Raw genomic sequence first — 22324 nt, 5'->3', positions numbered from 1 at the left:
AAAGAAACATGGCACTCATCAGACCAGATGAAGGGGCAGCCTATAACGTCACCTCACTCGAACACAGGCCCAGGTTCAACCCAGAGGGCCAACGCAGACACAGCTCAGCCAATGGCAAACAGAGCAGGTCTTAAATGGGAAATGTGACAACAAAATCCAAGTTTTTCCAGAAACTCGACCAGGGAGGAAAATATCCAAAATGAGACTCACACCCTGTAAAATGGCAAGCTGACGGGTAGCATGGTTTGCAGCCCTGCTGTGTGGAGACAGCTGATCGTTCCTGAGAGGGGACTTTGCCTTCCCTACTCTATAAATGAGGATGACAGGACCCTTCTCGATGGGGATGATCCTGGTTCAAAAGGCTCAGACCCCAGGACATGGCCCCAGCAGCCCCTTGCCCAAAAGACCTACATGAATATAGGGTGGTGACAGGGTCAGACCAGCAAAAGCCCAGGGATAGAGGGAGCATACAAGTCAGGGAAGCTGGATGGGGAACCACTTGTCCTACCCTGGGGAAAACCAGGAGCAGCTGCTGGACTTTAAACAAGACAATGAGATGGCAAGTCCCCACCTGTGGGGACACCACAGGCTTTGAGGGGACAAGAATGAAGACAGAAGGAAGCTAGAAACCTGTTCTACAACAAGGAACTGAGAAAGAACATAAGAAGTGAAGTCATCAAGCCCGGATACTGATCTGGCCATGGAGGGGGGCGCGGGACGGCAGGAGACAGGACACGGCAGGAAGTGGTGCTGGCTACTTGAGACAGCAGGCACAGCACAGTACAGGACATGCTCTTGGGGATGTGGACCCAGAAGTGCCTACAGGAATCCTGGGAGAGCTACCAACCCACAGGCTGAGAGCCTGATGCCGGGGGAAAGGGCAGGAGAAGAACCGGCCGGAAGGCCACGCAGAGCTCAGAGCCCACAGGGCAACAGTGCTCCCGGCAGGGGCAGAGGAGGAGGAAGCCATAAAGCAGCACAGAGGCAAAGTCAAGGAGCACCAGGCCAGCGTGTGGCCTCAGGGGTGACCAGGGAGGGGAAATACAGTTGAAAACCAGAACCAGATAGTGGCCAAAGAGAGTCACAGGATCTGGCAAGTGAGAGGGCACAGGTCACCAGGCTGAATGACCCTTCCAGAGTGAGGCACAACGGACGCCAGTGCCCAGGAGGGGGGGGAGAATGGACAGTGGCAGGATGGGACCACCGTGCCGGAAGGTCGTCCCCAGTGGCTCCAGGAGCCACTTCTCAAAGACAGAGTAAGAGAAGGAAATGCCTTTGGGTACTGGTGGGTTTGGCTTTTTTTTTTTTTTTTCTAATAACTACAAGGTTTGTTTTTTAATAACAAACCTGCTCTCTGGGATAAAGCAGAAAAGGCAGTAAGTGGACTATTCTGAGGAATCCAGATAGGTTTTTACATCTGTGAGCTGGCTCTGAAAACACCTGTGGATTTTAAGCTTCCATCTACATGAACTCCGAGCAATCTCTGAAAGTCAGTGGAAATAAACCAAAGCCAAGGGCCCGCAGAAACCTTAGCTGGGCCCTGAGGAAGGAGGCAGACTGACACATAAGCCCCGGGAGGGGGAATGCCATGCCTGCACCCCAGCGATGAACGTGGAGCCCCGAGGCCGTCAGGGGCCCAGGAGCTCCAGCAGGGAGGCTAACTGCACAGGGAAGGCCAGGACCCACCTGTGAATGAGGGCTCCCGCCGCCTGCCCAAAATGGTCCATCTGGTTGGCCTCTTCTTCAGACAGGATCCCCGGGTGCAGAGAGAAAGATGGAGGGCGAGGCAATTCACACTTCTGCTTGTCTTCCCAGGACTTGAGGGTGTTCTCAAATGCCTAGGGCACAGGGCGGCAGTATCACACCGTGCACCGCTCTCTCGAGAGGCAAGCACAGGCAAACACTGCTGGGATACTCGCTGGACAACAGCCAGAAAGGGAGAGACAGAACTCTGTTACACACTGGAAGGGGGGATGGTCCTGGAAATTACACCCCTGTTCACTTAAATTCTGAGTCTAACAAAAGTAAATTCCTAGAACAAAACACTCGAAACTCCGGGCCTTCTTCAAGAAGGCGCACAGGTATGCCTGCAGGTGAGCCCTGGGACAGGTGTGTTCTCTCCGGGTCCCCGCAGGCAGCCTTTCTTACCCTATCTCTGGTGAGCGTCTGTGCCCGGTTCTTGTGGATAATCCGAATGTATCCTGGAGGCTGGATCCAGGCCTCTCCGTCCACCTGCACAGGTACGCCCTCATCCCCCAGGATGGAAATCTTCACCGTGCGACACTGAGCGAACATCACAGCCGTTATTTGTGCACCGTGTGGAACCAAGGAGCCAAGGGGCTGTATCTCGCCACCGCAGGAGCCTTCCTGTCCTATGTGCCCCTGCACATGGCAGCTGATGTTTGGGGGACACCACGCCCGCTGCTGACCACCACTGCGGTCAGAGCATCCTCACCTGGGGCACAGCTCATGCAGCCCAAGGGTCTGTCCTGAGCCCACCGTCGCCTTACCCAGCACTGCATCTGAGACCACAGCAAGGAGACCTCAGTGGTCAGACACAAGCACCAGACCCAGGGTGGGGACTCATGAGCGTCAAGAGCCACAGGGCCCTGCACACATGCGAACGCTCCCAGAACAGGGTAAACCCTCCCAACAAGTGGTTAACGATGCACTGCTTCTCTTTTCAACAAAAAATACTGCCCAAAGTTAAAATCATAAAATTTAAACACCCTACCCTAAGTGGAGGCAAACAGAGGCCGGAAGGACTAGAAAGTCACTGCGTGGGGCTCAGGTGGGCTAGGTTATCAGCCTCCTCACTAACTTATGCATAAGAACACCACCCTCGCCAACCAATCACCAGAAATAAGTACTGGGGAGCCCCCCCCATTGGGTCTCCCCTCTCCAGCTGGACCTTAGAGCAGCAGATGAGACCATGCTTTCTCCACTGCTCACTGCTCAGCCTCCGTTCCTGAACTCAGGATGCTGCTGCTAAAAGCCGCAGACACGGGCTGAGTTCGGTTGGGCCTGTCTCTTCTCATCCCACCTCAACAGAAGGGGGCAGGGACAGTAGGCACCCACAGAGAAAGCCTGAGCAGAGAGCTCAGGCAGGATTCAAGTGGGCCCCAATGCTGAAAGAGTGCCGTTTAACTGTCAAAAAGAGCAGGTGAGGAAGGGCTCTGGGCCAGAAGGCAGGGCCATAGGTGGTCCTGGAAAAGCACCCGTTCTCCTGGGCTCTGTGCAAGGAGTACACTGATGCAGGAGACTGGCTCTGCGCCAGGCCCTGCCTCTCCAAACATGTGCGGGCCAGACTGCCTCCCAGGTCCCTCCCACCTGCAGGACCACGGCCGGTACCTGGGCAATTCGGTGATGCTGCAGCTTAATGACACGAGAGACGGCCATCTGCATACTGCCAAACACGGCGACCACCTCCAGGATCTTATCATCAAATGACGGAGCTGCAAAAGTCTGCAAGGACCAGTGTCAAGAGCTGACCTCTGCTCTGAACTTCCCCGCACACCCCTCGGTGCTCCCTCTCCCGGCCACCACTCTGGTTAGAGACAGACGGGGGCACTACCAGGGGGTGGTGTGTCCTAAATGAGAGGCAGCTGTGGGGCGAATGCACTACTGAGGGGGTTTCTAGGACAGACCCTGAAACCAGCCGCCAGGAATCAAATCTCTGAGTGGCCACTGCCTGCAGTGTGACCTCAAGCAAGTCACTTAACTTCTCTTGTCTTCAGCCCCGTCATCTGTGAACCAGGGCTAACGCTGGTGTGCTCTTATGAGGACCGGGTAGCGCATGCCCAGTGCTTACAACAGCTACCAGGGCATCCTAAGTGTGCAGTGCACATTCACTATTTCTGTTAGCTATTATGTACGAAGAAAGTCACGCCCCTGGTTAAAGGCCATCAACGCCTTCCACAGTTCTTAGGAGAAATTCCAACCTTCTTCCCTGGATGACACAACCCTACATGGGGCTCGAGCTTGTCTGCCTTCCACCCACTGGGCACTGTCAGAGAACCTTCTCCGTGCCACATCCTGTGTCACCACTAAGCCTTCACGTATGCTGTTCCAGCAACTCCCTGGAACAGACTCCCCACCCCGCACCCTCCTCCCACCTGACCTGGCCAACCCCAAGTCTTCCTTCAGGTCTCAGTGTAGATGTCCCCTCCTCTGAGAAGCCTTCCCAGACTGCCCCAAATTGGAGTCGGGCCTGGCTTCCGCATTGCACCTATACCCCTGACCACATCCTGTCCTGCTCGGCTCCTCTACTCATGGGCAGGGGGACCCTATCTGTCTTGTTCTCCACTGTACCCCGACGACCAGCACAAAGGAGTCCTGTCCATACCTCTGCACCACTAAGAGAGCCCTAAGAGGCAGAATGCCCCATCAGGGCCTGAAGTGGTGGATACTTGAGGGATTACCCACACCCACCTTGGGCCCATGCCGCCCAGGACCCCAGTACGTACATCATCTTCCTTGGTGCCTCCCCAGAAGTTGGTCCCTCCAGCATAGCTGGGAATGTTCAGGACAGCAATCCCCTGGAGGCTGGGGAGTGGGATAGGTCGCCCATCACACTGCGTAGTAGAAATGCCGGAAAAAGGAAAAAAGAAAGAGGCACAGCATCGACCTGGTCCTTCTTCACCAGCAATCCAATCTCACCCCCACCCCGGGCTGCAGAGGCCACGGCCACAGCTGAACTCTCACTGAGGGACCAAAAGGGCAGAGGGAGTCCCCACCCAGCTGGGAGAAGGGCTAACAGTAGACCAGAGGGGCCCCTGACTGCCTGCAATTGCAGGAGAGCCCTTCCCGCTCACCTCCAACAGGACCTTCTGCTCCAGGTTCTTGTAGGTTCTGTGCAGCAACTCTTTGGTTCCGAGAACTCCGTACCACATCATGTTCTTGGTCCGACTCCTGCAGGTGGAAAGCAAAGAACTGACAGGATCTCAGCTCTCTTCATGCAGTGAACCACAGTCACTGCCACGAGCTACTGTAGGGACGCATCTGACCACACACCGGTCAGACGCAGCATCCACACACAGCACAGACAGCTCGAGGTAAGGACGGACATCTCCTCGTCCTGTGTCTGTGTAAGACACACACAAAGAAATACATCTGTTGATGGAAAATTCTGCTGAAAAATAACACTCCCTAGAAAGCAATTTATAGACATTACAGAACCTCACAAAAAACTTGACGATGATTTTTTCTAGCTGTAAAACTATGCTTACTGTGGAAAATTTGAGAAGTGCAGAAAAGCACAAAGAAGCAAATAATCTTCATAATCCCCACATCTATACATACTGATGATAAAAACTTCAGTACTTCCTCAATCTTTTGAGGTATTTGACTTACAGGTCTATGGTCTCCTGACCAACTCTGCTCACCTGGCCCTGCACCGGGTGTCTGGAGGCGGGACTGACCCCAGCAGGGCACCTCCCCACCGACGCCGGACAACTTAACCCCTGCGAATGGACCCAGACACCTCCACTCCCGGGCTCTGTAAATCACGTGGCAGTCATCCCTTTGCACACACCTCCTTGCAAACATTTCCAGTTACTTCTTTAGGACAGACTCCTAGAAATGGAATTCCTCTTAGGCCTTTTCAAAGCTCCTGATACAAACTCAGGGAATATCCCCTAGCAGGGTCCCATGGTTCTAAAAATGTATCATGCATGGCCCTGTTCACCTATTTTACTCTGTTAAATTATGTAAATTGTAACATCTTTTTCTGTTATTTTCGAACTAACAGGGTATTTTTAAATGATTCAGGTTCACCACCATGAGCTATAGAACAGAGATGTCCCTGGGGGCCTCGGAGACCATCTCCACTACTCGCAAGCCCCAGAGTTCAAAGGTTTCTTGTATTCTTATGCTTGATTTTGTTTTCCAAGAAACTTCCAACTACACAGAACTCTGGTGACACCAGAGCAAGTCCTTAGGTGTGTGAGCCCCTCCCACCCAGCTCCCCCAGTGTCACCCCTCCGAGTGATAATAGCACCAAGCGTGCAAGGGGCACACGGAGCAAACATGCAGGCTCTCCAGCAAGGGGCCCCCTGACTCCGATGTCAGCGGCTGTCCTGTCTCTGCCCAAACTCATGCCAGCTTCTCCCTCGCCAGTTCTAGAATGTTGAAGCTCAACAGTCTCCTCCTCCAGGGGATTACTGAGGGGTGAGGTGGGAGATGCTAGCTCCCTGCTTCACTTCTCATGTTTCCATGGAGGAGACAGAATCTCCACGTCGACCCAGGAGGAAACCTGCCCATTTCTCTCCACCCCCTCCCTAGGCCAGCAGGGGTGAGCAAAGGTAATTTAGGGGAAAAAACTGAACATCTCCAGGGACACCCTCAGGCCTCTCATGTGGCTGTCTTTCTGTGGAGGGGCATCTTCTCATGGGCTCTGTGGGGAGCCAACAGGGCCGCCCAGCTCTGCCTGGTCGTGAGGAACACACAGAGCCGCCCCCAACGCTGCCAGGGACTCCCGTGTCTGGCACAGTCACTTCTCAGCACACGTAATGTCACCTGTCCCTTTATAGCATCGCCGTGTACTTAGGATTCTCCAGAGACTCAGACACTTTGACTGACTGGAGTCACTCATTTTCTCATGTAGTATTTGCCCTGACCACGCCAGCCCTGAGGGGTGGAAGCCTCCTCCAGGCTGGCCTCCTGGACTCTGACCTGGTTCCACCCACGTCTTGTAAAAGCACCTCCCTTTCTGAAAACAAGGCATCCGGGCCTTCCATATGCCTTCTGCCACACTCTGCGCCTCCTTTACCTCGCTGACTCCAGAAGCCACCTCACTCCTGCGAAGGCAGGTGTGCACATAAGCCACCGCCTACCTGCACTTCTCTGGGTGCTCATCACGCTTGTTGTTGAAGTCCAGGGATATCTTCGCATCCAGGCCGATGCCAAAGTAATTGTTCATGACGCACTTCTCTGTGTAATACTCTCTGCAAAGCGGGTTTCAGACCACTGAGAACAATCTCCGGTCACTTCACAGCCTCCCAACCTCCAAGCAGTTCTTCCTGAGGGCAAACTCAGGCCTCGTCCCTCAGGAGCAGCCTTCCTGACCTAGAACTTACAGACCACCTGACGTACCCATTTCGAACATAGGACTCGGTGCTTTTTAACATACTCGGTCATGTAACCAGTAACCATCACTACTATCCATTTTAGGACATCTCGTCACCCCAAAACCAAGCCACCCCCTTTAGCCATCAGTCCACAAACCACCCCAGCCCTGACAACTACGGTTCTGCTTTCTGTCTCCGTGGTATGCCTACTCTGCAAGTTTCATATAAATGGATCCCACAGTGTATGGTCCTCTGCGTCTGGCTCCTTTCACTGAGCATAATGTTTTCAGGGCTTATCCGTGCTCAGGGCCTCATCCCTCCCAGTGGCTGACCAGCACTCCACTGGTCACCAACACTCACACTGGGGTGGACACGTTCTCCCTCCTCTTGGGTGTGGCCCCAGGAGAGGCAGTCTGGGCCACATGGAAACTGGGTTTTGAGGTACTGCCAGACTATTTCCCAGAGCGGCTGTGCCGTCTCACATTCCCACGAGCAACATGAAACCTGACGGTATCTACAGCACATATACTCACACATTTTCAACTGTGGATCTCAGAACGTGCCTCAAACATCCCTAGACCCAATCAAAGCTGTCTCCAAATGTGAAAACGTCCATCCCATCCCCCATGGCAGCACCTTCCTTCCCCGTGTCCACCGCTGATGAGACTCCTTTCACTCCAGCTTCTCAGCCTCCCCTGCCCCACAATCATTGTGACTATAGGGGTCACAAAGGGGCTCCGTGGACCCTCGTTTCCCTCCAGGGCAGCTGACTGAAAGGAGTCCCTGATCCTCCACCCGGAGAAAGCAGCAAGGAGAAATTTACATGCCTGGCATTCCTGATGGCAGTTCCCACACAGACTCCCTGGGGAATACAGCCTGGGGCAGAACCCTGCCACATTTTAGGTTAACAGGCATTTGAAGCCTGATTTGAGAAGCAATCACCACATGGATGTGTTTTTATGACACATCTAATCCAAGCGCCTAACAGCTTAGTGAGAGCAAAGTTCAGAACAGAACTGTTTTCTGAGCAAAAGACCACGTGCTGACCAGTATTTATAGGTCCTGGGGAAAGGGAGGGGTCCGATCCAGAAAAATAGCATGGGGACAAGGGAAGGAGAATGGAGAGACTGGGCTCCCAGCAGAAGCTTCTGAACCTGCCAAAAACCTGAGACCCCAGGGGATGTTCAGGAACCACTGATGCGGGACCTGTGCAGGAAGCTGGGATGAACAGGGACAGGCTGTGCGGCCACGGAAGGTTCCAACCAGACGCTTAGCTGAGGCATCACAATTTCTAAGTTTTCCTTATCAGCTAATGAAGCTGGAGTCAACCGTACATAGATTCCTGCAGCCAATTCCAAATCTGTTTTCTGGGCTCCGACATTCTTTTAACAACATGCTCGCCTGGTTTACCCCCATACTCACAGGTTTTCTGGTTCCGAGTTAAAGGGATCAGCATTAATTAATAAGCGACTAATGACGGAACCTCCGGGCAAGGAACCAGACATCCCAGCCCGAACGTCTGTAAGGAGGAAAGAGGAAGAGACCACAGGTCAGGATTCACTGAATTAAGAGCTCCTGTCCTCCAGCCAAGGGACATGTATTCTTCAAAACATTACTGCAATTAAGTTATTTCTAAACAATGTATAAACAGATCCAAATTTTGACAATTAAGTGTTTCAGGTCAAAAATCACCATCATAAATCCCTATTTGTGGAGCAAAAACAAACACACTGCGGGGGGGGGTAGAAACCACGACCTGCAGACACAGTAAAGAAGAGCTTATGAAGACAGCTCTCATTACATGTAAGGAGCGCCACCGAAATGATCTCTCAGTACAAGTAATCCTGGCGTTCAGTCACACGGCTCTGTGAGGCGACATTCCGGAGAACAGCCCAAGTGACCAGAACCCCCAAGAAACCTGCACCAACTTACAAATTTTAAGGCAAACATTAAGGCAGAGATGGAGCTCTGCTAATTAACCCCTTCCGGTGACAATTATGCCTCTGATGAACTAAATACATCTCATTAGCCTCATCTCCCAGGACTTCTGGAATTTTCTTTCTATTCAGTTATCACTTATGGGAGCAGATGGTGTGGCGTGCACTCTGCCAGGCCCAGGAGGCCTCAGGAAGTCACCTGAAGCTGGTTAGGGGGCTCTTACCGGCCACCTCAACCCCCTGTGCTACTCCTTCCTGTTGCAGATAGAGTACCGCCACCCTAACCTGGGCAAAATGAAAGCAGAGACAGGAAAGTGGACTGGGCCCAACTCTCCTGGTGGCCAGTTGTAGCCTCCTACATTCATGCTAGAAATGACAGGATGACTCCCTTGGGTCCCCATCACACCCCGCCCACCGCTCCCTTTCACTCATGATAACTCCTATTCATCCTTCAGGAGCCAGCTCAAGTATCACCGCCTCAGTGACCTCTTCCTGGGGCCTCTGGCAGTGATTTGGGGGCTGGCTGCCCTTTATAGTAAATAAAGGCACTTTTCATGCCATGACATAACTTTGAAACCCAATCTCTATTTCCCACAGACCTGTACATAAACTCTTGAAGGACAAGGACCTGGTCTCATTCATTCCCACAGACTCAGTGCCAGGCAAAGTGACAGGCCCTTGACCTCGCTAGATGGCAAGTTAGCGCCCCACCCGCACTGGCCCACAGACACACACGGCCAACCTGCCGGGGACACTCACTTGAGAACAGGATCTTGGTGTTCAGGGCTGGCAGGCCATCCCGGTTTCCTGACTGGGGAGGAAGAGAGGCAGAACTGCCCAGGGACAAACTTCCTTTGCTTATCAGCTTCTCACATGGGGATTTGGACACTACAAAAACAGAACGGAAAGCCATAAAACCAACCAAAATAGAACATTACTGAAGCACTGGGAGAGGGCATTAGAGAAATGACTGTTGCAAGGGCTGTGGGGAGTGAGGAAGGGTCGTAAGCCCCCAGTCAACCCTCGGCCGGCCGAGTGTGCAAGACAAATCAAGAGGCCCAGGAGAGAGAAGGGGAAATGGGAAAGGGCCAGAGAGGCAAGTGGGTCTGGGCGCCCTCTAGAGGGTGACACAGGCGCTGCCAAGACTGGGACGGGGAGGCTGGGCTGACTCCCTGTCACAGTCTGGGCTGTGGGCATCCGCGCATGGGCAGAGTGGAGCTCAGAGCAGTAATGGTCACAGAGTAAATGCTTAGGCAGACACCTCTGGGCGGGTGTACAGGTTATGAGGGAGGGGGCTACACAGTCAGTGGGGAGGCGGTGCCTCTCCACAGCAACAGCCTGGGCTGGGGGGCCACTCCAGGAGGGATAGGGGTCCCCAGGCGTACAGACACTAGGGTGAGGTGGCACCCTGGCCAAAACGCCAGGCAGCCTGGCCTGGAGCAACTTGCACAGGGGTGCCTGAGCCCTGGGTTGGGTCTGGGCTGTATGGGCAGGTTCTGAGGAAAGCACACTCCTTCCTATGGCGGTCCTGCTGGGCCTTCTCCAGACAAGGGAGGTGGTGCACAGAAATAGGCTGCATGTTCGTGACTTTTTATGTTGCCAAGTGGCTAAAGCAATTATGAGAAGGCACCCTAAAACTTCGCAGGGCAAGCTTTCTGACTACTGCAAACCCCAGGGGCCCGATCACAGTGACGGGGTCATCAGGACTGACCAGTACCTTTGCGGAGGCTCCTGCCCTTGGCAACCCCGCAGCTCTCAGTGGGACACACTCTGTCATCCGACTTCGGGTCTTTTTTCTCCTCTGACTCAGAGAGACTCAAGGCAAACCCTTCCTGTTCCTGGGTCTGGGCGTTCTGCTCGTCGACAGCTGTGCAAGGAAAGAACACCTGCAGCTGAGCGCGCTCCGGCAGAGTGCACGGATGGCGCCTGGCCCACACAGTGCCTGCGCACCACGGGCTCCCCTCTTCGTCTCCGTGAACTCTCTTCAGACGTCCTCTCAGCTGAAGGCTCACAGCCCGAAGTGGCCACCCTGTCCCCACTGTCCTCCCAGCCCTGCAAGAACGCTGGGCCCTGGCCATCCGTGTGGACGGGCTGGGAAGAAGGGGGAGAGCCAAGGAGCTGGAAGACATGGAGAAGGCGAGCAGAGTGAGGCCACACAGGGCCTCCACCCAACCATCAGGCCAGGAGCAGGGCTGACACGCACACACCGGGGGGGGGTCACAACCCATGCTTCTCACTGAAGGACGAGGAGGATGGTCTGCTGGGAAGGGTCTGGCGTAAGTGGGAGCAGGGTGAAATGGTTTCTGAGGGTAATGAGAAAGCACACAGATTGAGAACAACACAGCCAGACGGAGGCTGGGCATAAGAAGCCTACAGGTCACCATGTGTTTGCAGTGTTCCCCTGTTGGGGCACCATCCTGCTCTGCCCTCTACTTTCTGCTCCCTCCAGTCCTTCCACCAGACACAAGTGTGGTTAGGAGGGATAATGTTCCCCAGTATACTCTCACCACACAGGCTGCAAGTGACCTTGGGGCATCTGGTTGGGGCCTACTCGGTGGATTCCTGTTTGTCACCATGTTTGAGGGAAAAGCAGTGCTTGCTGAAGAAGGCTACTTCACCATTAAGAGACCCGCTACCTTTTTCTGTGTGTTCTATGATCTGACGGATAGCTTTCTTCAGGCTGTTGGCTCTGAGCATGAGTTGTTCCCGTGGACGGAATATCTGTGGCCGGGCAGGGCACGCTGACCCCACCGAGCGCTCCCCGGAGGAGCCGCAGCCGCTGCCCGCCCCCTCTCCATCTTCCGCCTCCTCCGCGATTGTGGGGGGCGGGGTGGGCAGGGAAGACGAGGCCTGGGACTCATCATCCAGGGTCTTGAGGAGAGAGTCCAGCTTCTCTTTCAGGACAGAGCACTGATGGAAAACAAACGGAATGGGGCGGAGTGCTTCTTCACCCTACACCCTCCTGCCCACGGGCCCAGGGACGGACCTTCTTGGCCATGACCTCTGACTCCTCCGAGCTCTCAGTGGTCTTCTCATAGGCCTTCCCCACCCGAGCCACGAAGTCCTTCACCGTCTCACAGAGCACTCTGTGGGAGGAAACATGGAAAGACACTTCCAGAGAAAGTTCTGCCTGGGAACCAGGTGCCCTGCGAGGTTGACCCCTGGCTCCCCCAAAGCCACCGGGCACTCACTTGGCCGATGAGATCACCACCGAGTGCTGGTCGGAGGTCAGGATTTTAGAAAGATGGGCCGCTACTGAGTCTTCATAGAAGAGAATTTGTTGCACCTATAGTTATCCCAAGACAGGGTGGGGTGACTGGAAGCTCCCAGTGAACTCCGCACCCACTTCCCGGGCTAGCCCGGGGCCTCAGCTCGCTTCACACGCCAATCTGAGATGCGCCAGTGCTGGCTGAAAGATTTCAAAAGCTTCATCAAGCTGTGAACAGATCTTAACAAAAAAGACCACGTGGACCAAATCTTGCAAACAGCTCGCACTAATTAGCGCAGACTAATGACTGCACACCCCCAGCCTGTGCCAGGAAGTGCAGTCTTTAATCCTCGTACCTTACAGCAGCAAGGCCGACAGGCAGCGTTCCTGAACTGAGGCTCCATTCACAGCGGACAACATATTTCTTTTTTTGGTTGGGACCTGGCTCAGGCGCCTGTTCTCTCAGTGTAAATGACCCCCTTACCACTCACCTCCGCCTGCTGATATGGGATTACCGTGTGACAAACCCTCTAGGCCCAAGCCCAGGGACAGCCAGACAGTAAATATTTTACACTTTGCACTCCGTATTCTTCCTCTCTCAAAATGTACAAACCATTCTTTACTCATAGGCCAGGTCAAAGCAGGCCCGGGCAGATTGGAGCTGGGGGGGGGGGGGGGTCATTGCTTGCTGACTGCTGCCCTAGCCCATTGTCCTTGACCCTCCTGACGGAGAGAAAGCCCTTGGCAGAGCATTCTCTCTGCTCAGCCAGCAGCCAGCTTGCCCAGTGGGAATGAGCACAGCTGTGTGCCAGGCGCTGCACTAGTGTGGGCAAAGTCTAGGCCCTTAGGGGACCACTGAGTCACAGAGCGACCGTAAAATGCAGAGAACAGCTGGATGCTGAACTAGCATAGGCTAACCACAAGGGTGGCAGACTGGAGGGGGTTCTAGAGGACGTGGGACCAGAGAGGGAGCCTGGGGCCTGGTGGGGACAATGGCAGCAGGGGCGCAGCCTCGGGAGTCTATGTTGTAAGAGCAGGAAGTCCTAGGAGACTGTCGTCACAAGGAACCCAAATCCTGGGGTAACCCCGGGAAGGCCCCAGATGACACCAAAGCCCACAAAGCAGTCACAATTCACTCAGCTGCAGCACGACCCCAGGCTGAGCCTGCACCTCTGCAGGTCTAACCTCGGGCAGGACCTCACCGGAGGGCGGGGGACGCAGCATGAACTGGTGAGTAGGCCAGTGAGATGGTGCTGGGGGGCGCAACAGCAAATACCTCAGAGCCCTCACTGAAGTCTTCGGTGCCCGTGGAGGAGGAGGCCTGCCGCGGGAGTCTGGTCTCGTAAGCCATGACACTCCACCTGCACACGCAAAGGCAGCTCTCAGCAGGTCGCCCGGCCCCCCGGGGAAGCTGACAACCTAACTGTAGCTGTACGCCCTTTAGCTCCACGCTCTGCATCCCATAACTTGGCTCCTCACTGAGCTGGAAACAAACATCACAACCAGTAAGGCATGCATCCCCCCTGAAAGAGAGGAAAGGGATCCCACGAAGGAACATCTGCTTCTGCGAGAGACGGGTTCCCCTTCTGCAGAGTACTAACACCCCCCGGCCAGCAGCCAGCTCTCCCGCATGTGAGCATTTCACAGACACCAAAGGCACGTACACCTCCCTCAAAGAGCGAAGACACGGCAGGGGTGGCCAGAGTGTGCTATGAGTCACACTGCCAATCGCAACTACAGGGTCCTTCCCGAGACCGTGAACCGTTGTCAGTGAGACCGATTTACCACCGGCATGTGGTTAGTGGGATTTCCTACATCTAGCTCAGAACTAAAAGCAGCTCACTCAAAAAGGATGCCAAAATATTTTTAAAACCTACCCAGGACAATTACCCAGAACTTAGATTCTTCTGGGAACAGAATATGGGGAAATGAGATCACCCAGCCTTATGATAAGGATGACTCTGCTGACAGGTGTCCACAGGGGGCACAGCCACCCTCTCCAACACCCCAAGGCCTCACCACGCCCGACCACTCAAGGGCACAGTTCCTCCACTGTTCTGGCTGTTTTTACGTTCTGCATAATCTGATGAAAAGTTAGAAATACCAGAAAAAAAAGAATTCCTGCTCAGGTCTAATTTTTTTTTTTCAACAAACTCCAGTTGAATTGACTAAGTGAATTAACTCTCATCTCTCACACCCCCACCAGGTAGGTGAGATTATTTTTCTTTTCCTGACCAGGAATATAAGACACAGCAGATCTGTTTGACTCTTTTATGTTTCTTAGTGAAGTGTAATTCACATCCAGTGTTTATGTTAGTTTCAGGCATACAACACATTGATTCAATAATTCTCATTCAGGTCCAGTTTCTACAAACAGTTGCACAGGACCGATGTTCTCCAGGGAGTCCACGCTGAGAACACCTGGTCAAGGTGACCGGCCTTGTGTGGTATGAGAACGCCCTCCACTCACCGGTCCAGCATCTTGGTGCTGGCTCGTTCCAGCTTTTCCAAGATCTGCGGGAGCTGGGTGTCGTCATCACAGGCTGAGCCCCAGCCTAACACTCGAGCCAGGTCGTTCCCTGTGCCGAGGGGCAGCACTCCCAGCTGACACTGGCAGGACACAGAGGGGAAGACACAGCATTAAACATCCTCCCTGTTACCTACAACAGTGGCTAAGTTCAGCGAGAGGTCTCCTCTAGGATGGGTTGGCTCTCATAGTCTAGGCAGAGCCCCCTAGACAAGACAGAGGTTCTTCTAAGCTAGACATGACAGGGGGTCTTCTAATCCGAGAGAAGATTACAGAACCATCTGATCCACCCTCTCCCACATCCATTTCTCATTTTGACACTAAATCTTCTATGACCTTTCTGATGTAGATTTTCAAAATCCTCTTCCTTCCCATTTTCACTACCATGGCCACAATCCTGTCCCTTCCTGTGAGTATCTGTGAACCCCTATAGAGAATCATTCTCTGAGTCCCACCCCCGCACCACCTCTCCATCCACACTACATCTCACTCACTAATGCCAGAATCATCTTCCAAAAACATCACTAGTGTTGTTTCACTCCTGGCTTCTAAGTCCTATCAAAAACAAGGACCAGGACATCCACAGTCTGGTCATCAAACCTAAGCATGCCCCCGTGCTCAGCCTACAGGCTTCCACCTGACCCTCCCCAGAGTGACAGTATGAGCTGCTCAGGCCCGGCCCTCCACCTGGAACTCTCATCGGGTCAGTTCAGGCTCAGGGGGCTCCCTAGACGCTGCATGCCCAAGAACTTGGCCTCCAGCTCTGCATGCAGCCTGGGGAAGCGCGGTTGGTCCTCCACAAGGACAAGGAACCCCAGCACATGATGCGGAGAGACCGGGTGCTGGAACCTTAAAGAAAAGGAGAAGGCGGCGCATGGAAGGCACAGTGGTGTTCCAGGTGGAGAGGTGACCCATCTGCCACGTCAGGAGAGAGGAAGTCAGAGAAGCAGAGATGAAGAAGGAGCCACACCGGGGGCTCTGATAAACTATGTTAAACTCTGGACTTTATCCTAAAGCCATGGAGACACCAAAGAATGCTCAGCAGAGGGGGTGAGTAAGCAAAACTGCCCGTGGGGAAGGCCCTTGGTGAGGAGCGGACGGACAGAGGCCCGGACAGACAGAGGCCCAGGGTCAGCTGAGGTATACTCAGCAGCACATAGGAGATGACCTAGACACCCTGCGGCGTAACTCCAGTGATTAACTAGAAATGAGGGACAGCAAGGGAAGAATCCAGAACAACTGTCAGATTTCTGGCTTGGATGTCTGGTGGACAACATTTTCAGACTCCAAGGGAAAAAATGCAGGATGGGTGGGGCTGAGTGGTGGGTTCAGTGCTGAAAATGACAGGCTTGAGGCACTATGAGGCAGGTAAGCAGGCCGGAGGGCAGCCAGGAAAAAGAGAACAGTGAGAGGGTGAGGGTGGGGTCTCTGGGAAGCCAGGCAAGTGGGGGAGGGACCAGGACCAAGTGCCACAGAGAAGCCAAAGGAGATGGATGCTCACTGAACTCAGCTGAATGGATGTAAACAAATGACTGGCCTCCCAGGCTTCCTGACTAGTGATAATGAACTTGTAAATAATCCTGGCCCCAAGTGTACTAGTTCACCTTCACCACTAGGGGGCAGTATGTGCCCGAGCTGAGCAGTTCACCGCCCAGACCTGGGGGGGGGGGGAAGGGGGCTTCTCAACACCGCCCCGGAGCCCAGGGCTAACCACAGACAACAGTCCAACCCACTTACTAAGACCACCAACACTAAGAGTCGCGAGAGAAGGCTAAGTCTCTGAAAAATATGCTCAAGTCAGGTCGAAGATTCGAAAAACATGTTGAAAGCAAATGACAAACTAGAAAAAAATATGACCAACAAGGAATTTATATCTCTATTATAACAATAATCCTTAGAAATCAAATGTTTTAAAAAGGTAAATACCCTAATAGAAAACTAGGCAAAAAAACATGAACACCTGATTCATCTAAAAATTCATAGTTAACTGAGATGTTTGATTTCATCCGTACCAAAGAAATAAAAATCAAGCATACCCTTTTTGTCTACTTAGTTGGGCAAAACTAAGAAGATGAGCAACAGACAGTGAAGGGGAAGGGACAGTTTCTGCAGCATCAGGAAGGTGAACTGGCACAGCCCCGACCAAGAGCAACCTAAGCCTCCACGGAGCAGGAAGGCAAGCCAACCGGGGCCGCGTGGCTCCACCGATGGAAAACCGTCACAAAGCTCTCCGTTTACTGATGAGCATCACAAGCCAAAATGCAGTAACAGGACAGCACGGGTAATGTGAGTCTGTTTAAAATAAAATGCATCATATCTTATACTACATATGTATGTCGACAGGAGTTCTGAAAGTCACTGAAATGTTAGCAGCAGTGGCTAACATTGAGGGGTGGGGAAAGAGGACGATGGAGCAAAGTGGAAAAATCAATGAACACTTTTTTGTTTTCCAATCAGGAAAATCTATTTTTAATTTAATAGCAAAAAACAAAAAAACAAAAACAAAACCCGATAGAGATTAAGTCCAATGAACCCTAACTGTGCCCTGACGTTCAAGTCTACTTCTGCCCTGTCCCCACAAGCAGGAGGCACCAGGCAGCAGATTCTATCACTACCCAAAAAAGCCAGTGGGGCGCCATGGAATGGCAGTCCCACCCAACTTCCCAACTTGCTCCTCCCTGGGACCTCCAGGGACTGGAATGTTCTTCCATAGCTCCCTTCACTTCTGTGAAGTTCCCATTCCTACAGCAAAGCTCCCGAGTCCCATGACGCCATCAGGCTGCCTGATCTTCCCTCCAAGACTTTCGCCAAGGGGACAAGGAGCATCACGGAACCGCAGCATTGCTCTCCCCTGGCTGGGCCCCTCCACATCCACGTACCTGTTTATGAAGATTGAGGCTGTCGATTTCAGAGAGGACCCAGCCAACACTGCCATCCCCACCACAAACCAGAATCCGGAATGTATCAAACTTCTGGAATAAGCGCAAGCTGCAGAGAAAAGAGAATGTCAAAGAAATGAGGTCCATTCTAAAGGACAAATGATGGCCAGTGAGTCCTGAGCCAAAAGGCCCCACCTGCCCTCCTCTCGGCTGACCTAGGCCCCTGCTGTGAAGAGGCCTCTGGGAGCCAGGGCCCAGGTATGCTCAGGCTCAGCCCGCTGCACCACCCCCCACGCCGCTGTGCCCACTGCCCCTCACTCACATAGGAGCCCTCGGCTGCAGGAGTTTGTCTGCGCCCCTCCATTCCGGCTGTGAGGCCCATCGAGCTCCCCTCAAACCTATCTCCATCTCCCTTCTGTGCTCCCCTTGGTCACCTTGCTACATGCAATGTCCCTTCAGAACACCCACAGCCTTCTGCTCATTTCTCACCCTCCTCCTGAGAGGTCTTATCCAGGTTTTGGCTTCAGGGACCACAGAGATACCAATGACCTTGCATGATGACCTCCAGGCCTCCCTAAAGGACAACACTTCAACTGTCTACCAAAATGTGTCACTCCGTATCCCACGGGCACCTCCTCGTTCTAACCTTCCTTCCTTGAAGAATGGCAGCACCATGAACCCAGTTACAGGGCCAAACCTCGTCATCCCCTCGGAGTGTGGGCCACCATAGCTTCTCTCGTAATCCCTACAAGAGCCTCCTACCTACCACACGTCTCTGGGACACCTCCAATTCATGACACCAGCACGACCTTCCCGAAAGTCTTGTCAAGTGCCTAGCTTTATTATTTTGAGTAGGCTTCATACCCAGCGTGGAGCCCAACCCTACGATCAACACCTGAGCTGAGAACAAGAGTTTGATGCTTAACTGACTGAGCCACCCGGGCGCCACGAGTGTCTAGCTTTAGAAGTTGCCACTTCTTTCCAGGAAAGGTTCAAACCTCTCAGCCAGGAGCTGCCTGCCACCTGTCCTGGCTCCACCACTCCCCCAGCCAACCCACCATGTCCTCACGTCTCTGCACAGAGTGCCCTCAGCCTAGCAGGCTGCCTGCCTCCCTCTCTGCCACTGAAACACTAACTCTCCCCCAATGCCAGCTCAGCAGAGAAAGCGACAGACTCTCCAGTTTCATTTGTATGCCCCTTCCCTGCGTTCCTAAAGAATCTATACGTCCCCCTGTTCATGCGACAGATCTCCCTGTCTTGTGACCTTGACTACCCATTTGTGTGCCGCGCACCCTGAACACAAGGACCCCACCTTACTCGGCCTTGCATCTGGCACAGAGTCCCGGCCTAAAGAAGTCCTCAGAAAACAAACAGGGATGAGTAACACAGCAGGAAACTCAGCCTACCAACAGGGCTGAGGGCCTGAAAGCAGCAAGGCTGTACCCGACCTTCAGGCTGTGAGAGAAACGGCCACGTGTGTTCCCTTGGGAACACTGGTCTCTCAGGCCTCCCTTCTCTGCAGAAGATGTGACACGTCCAGGCTGGGAATTGGGAAAATGAAGCCGTATCTCCAAGTTTTGCGGTGAACTGCAGGAAGTCAAGGCTACTTCCCAGAAATGGGAACTTACTAAACCAACACCCACGGCACCTCTGCGGGGGGTGGGGGAGGGGGGTGCTTCCGAAGCCGGCTGGCCACCTGCCCCCCACCCCCGACCCCGCGAACTCCTACAGCCAACTTCGGGGGTTTGCATGCACGCCGAGATAGGCACTCGGCTGTTCTGTGTGGCCAGCCTGCCCCGCCCATTCCACAGCCCCCACCCGATGACCCTGGTGCTCTGCTGCGTAAAGGCCCAGACTTGTTCGGGATACAAACAAGTCCACTCCTGGCTTGTGATGATCCTGCCACTGGTCCCATTTTTTTTTTTAACTAAAATCACTTTTTTTAAGACTATTCATCAAGCCACAAGTGAATGTGCGCCCCGCACAGACCGACAGTTCATCCGTCCATCTGCAGAAATGCGTGAAGTGTGGCCTCTGAGGACCAGGCCGGCAAGCTGCCTGCTGTGCCTTGCTGCCCGTGGGGAAAAGCAACATGCCAGGCTCCTAGGGCACCGAGGGGCGTGCTCCCCTCCCCTGCCAGGCGCCTGGGCTCGTTCCAGCAACACCTGGCTCCAAAACAACACACTCCTAGGACCCTCCGAGGGAGATACACACCAGAGAACACGTTCTGCAAGCCCTTTCCACGACAGATATCCTGGACAATCCCCCTTCCAAGCAAGGCAGCCTCTTAGAGCTCCTACCCTGCATTGGTGCTGCCAAGCAAGGAAGCTAAGAATTCATTCAAATGACACAATTTACAGCAGCAAATGTTCTCCACAAACTACACAATGTACGAAAGTAGAAAGAACACACCTCAGATCTCCAGCTAACAGATAGAAGGCGTAATTACTTTGCCCCATCCACTGGGCTCTACGTATCTGCGTGTGTACTTACAGGTCACGGGACCTGTAAGTACAGTGTACCTGTGAGGTACAACCTCCCGCACCCTCCCAAAATGCAGACTCGCCCTGGTGGCCTCACTGGAGACGAATGTCCTCCTTAGTGCGACTCGCCATTAAAAAGAATAAGGCGGACCTGTAATTACTGACACAAGAACACGTCCGTGCTGACAGAGGCGAAGAGCAGGCAGTGCGACAGGAAGTAGCAGTAAGTAGCCCGATTTAAAAGTGTGTCTGCACAAGTGAGCTAGAAAGACATGCGGCTCTACCCGCTGTTCAACAGACTACCTTTATCTCCTATTTAAATTTTTCTGTATCTTTGAATCATTCTGTTCATGAGCATGCATGATCTTCAAACGTTTTTAAAACTCCAAGAAAGATCTAGGTTATAAGCTTCCTACCCAAGGTGTGGTCCTCCGTTCATGAGGTCAAAGACTTGGGCGGGGTTCAGCAGCTGTTTGAATCTTCTGAGGAACTTCACACCCTGGTTGTCCCCACTTTTGGAATTGACAAAGACCAACAATGGGCTTGTGCAGGACGGAGGGCACGTGGCCTTCCAGAAGCCTGGACGGGTGGATGGAAAGGGAGAGGAGAAAATGAGAAAGCTATCTAAGAGCCTGGCGGGAGCTCACTCATATAAAAAGCAGCTGACACCTGCAAGAAACCTGTAATTTCCACATGCGTGCCCAGTCACCAGCCAGACATCAGTAAACATTCTTACCCATCCCCATTCCCCACGGAGAAGGAAGGAGTCCCATCCAATTTGACCTTGTGCTTACATGACTCAATTTCAGAGAGACCATGCACCCCACTGCTGTCCTTCACTCTTATCCTCAATCTGGAGGAGCTGGTTCCTGAGATCTGTACCCCAGTTTCCCACCTTCTACCAAGGCCTGTTAACAAACATCGTCATCCACCGTCTGGACAGGTGAGCAGGTGCAGGTGAGCACGCTGACCCACATCTGCTGCTAGAAGGAAGCCAGCAGATGGAGAGCACGGTGCACCGGCTCCCGTCCAAGTGTGCCCAATGACCACAGGACTCCGTTTACCACCTCTGTGCACATCTTCTCTCCCCAGCTGCCTGGCCTGACCGCTTCGCCACCGCATCCTCAAATGTGTGTCACCCATTCCGGCACAGGGGAGGGGAGAACACGGGTGAGCCAGGAGAGCGTGAGGCACCCACCGTCAGAATCGATGCTGTTGAGCGCAGTGGGTGGGATGACCGACACCTTGCACAGGCCCAGCGGGCACTTGGTCTGTAAGGACTCTTTACATGACGTGTGCACCTGAAACACATCACAAGGGGTCACCTGCATCCCCTGGAACTCTCCCTGCCAATGCGGGAGTGGGCACTCCTGGGCTGGCTGAGAATGTACAGGAAGCCATTACCAGGCCTGTGTGGCCACACCCACTCACCATGGCCTTGCACCAGAGGCAGCGCCAGTCTTGCAGGCGCAGCACGCTGCCACACGTCTTGTCACACACCGTGCACTTGGCACTCACGGGCAGGTTTCCTTCCAGCCACTGGTGTGGCATGGCGATCTGCAAACCACAGAGACATGCACACTAGGGACGTCCCCAGAGCCCCACATACAGGTGAGGAAGCCCTCACTCGAAAATGCTCTGAAATAAACTCAACCAAGACCAGCTCCTTGACACAAGCAGGGAGAGGGCAGGGTCTGCAGCGTGCTCCCCCGCACCTTACTCCTGCTGCTGGTGGGCACAGCACGACTCACAGGGGCTGGCCAGGCTGAGAGGTGCAGACCATGCACAGCCCCCCACACCCAGTGTGGGCAAGAGAAGTGAGCACAGCCTGTGGGGGCGGGGGGCCCCTTGCCCCGACACAACATGAGGTGGAGAGGGTCTATACAGGGTCGGCACCCTTGGCGCAGGGCCCCGTGGGCAGGCTCCCCCCATGCATACCCCGTCCTCATCCTCAATGATGTCTTTCCCGATGGAGGCCAGCGTGGTCCACTTGCAGTTGTTGGTTGCACGCACAGCACACCGTTTGTGGGCCTTAAATTTGCACACTGCAAGAGAACAGACACGGGACCATCAAGCCTCGACCTTTTCAAGCCTTGTCCAGCACAGCGCTTCCCATGCTTGAGGAGGTGGTCCAGCATGACCTGGCCTGTTCTTCTAGGACAGCTGGGAACGAACGCGGAACACTCCCCAGGTCGTAAACTACACAGTGAGGGTATGAGCAGT

The 22324-nt window shown here is 53.7% G+C and overlaps 1 protein-coding gene across 5 annotated transcripts in view; it reads right to left on the bottom strand.

The window, feature by feature from the left end:
- DGKD (diacylglycerol kinase delta) overlaps positions 1 to 22324 on the bottom strand; it is a 110943-nt gene that overhangs the window by 14096 nt on the left and 74523 nt on the right. For all 5 annotated transcript variants that reach the window (XM_045794092.2, XM_087864442.1, XM_087864460.1 and 2 more), the window contains 19 exons: positions 22040 to 22146; positions 21533 to 21658; positions 21300 to 21402; positions 20518 to 20680; positions 17619 to 17727; positions 14683 to 14822; positions 13489 to 13573; positions 12196 to 12290; positions 11991 to 12090; positions 11641 to 11914; positions 10722 to 10871; positions 9764 to 9892; positions 8490 to 8586; positions 6834 to 6944; positions 4815 to 4911; positions 4467 to 4574; positions 3352 to 3465; positions 2149 to 2283; positions 1687 to 1838 (listed from right to left, as the gene is read on the bottom strand). In XM_045794092.2, the coding sequence (XP_045650048.2) occupies positions 1687 to 1838; positions 2149 to 2283; positions 3352 to 3465; positions 4467 to 4574; positions 4815 to 4911; positions 6834 to 6944; positions 8490 to 8586; positions 9764 to 9892; positions 10722 to 10871; positions 11641 to 11914; positions 11991 to 12090; positions 12196 to 12290; positions 13489 to 13573; positions 14683 to 14822; positions 17619 to 17727; positions 20518 to 20680; positions 21300 to 21402; positions 21533 to 21658; positions 22040 to 22146 (2395 nt within the window). The remainder of the gene's footprint in view (positions 1 to 1686; positions 1839 to 2148; positions 2284 to 3351; positions 3466 to 4466; positions 4575 to 4814; positions 4912 to 6833; positions 6945 to 8489; positions 8587 to 9763; positions 9893 to 10721; positions 10872 to 11640; positions 11915 to 11990; positions 12091 to 12195; positions 12291 to 13488; positions 13574 to 14682; positions 14823 to 17618; positions 17728 to 20517; positions 20681 to 21299; positions 21403 to 21532; positions 21659 to 22039; positions 22147 to 22324) is intronic.

Source organism: Ursus americanus, chromosome 1 (assembly GCF_024610735.1).
Source record: "Ursus americanus isolate L20-20 chromosome 1, mUrsAme1.1.p, whole genome shotgun sequence".
In the NCBI taxonomy this organism is placed as follows: domain Eukaryota; kingdom Metazoa; phylum Chordata; class Mammalia; order Carnivora; family Ursidae; genus Ursus; species Ursus americanus.
The sequence above is the reverse complement of the archived record's forward strand: the minus strand, read 5'-3'. Positions and strand labels throughout refer to the sequence as shown.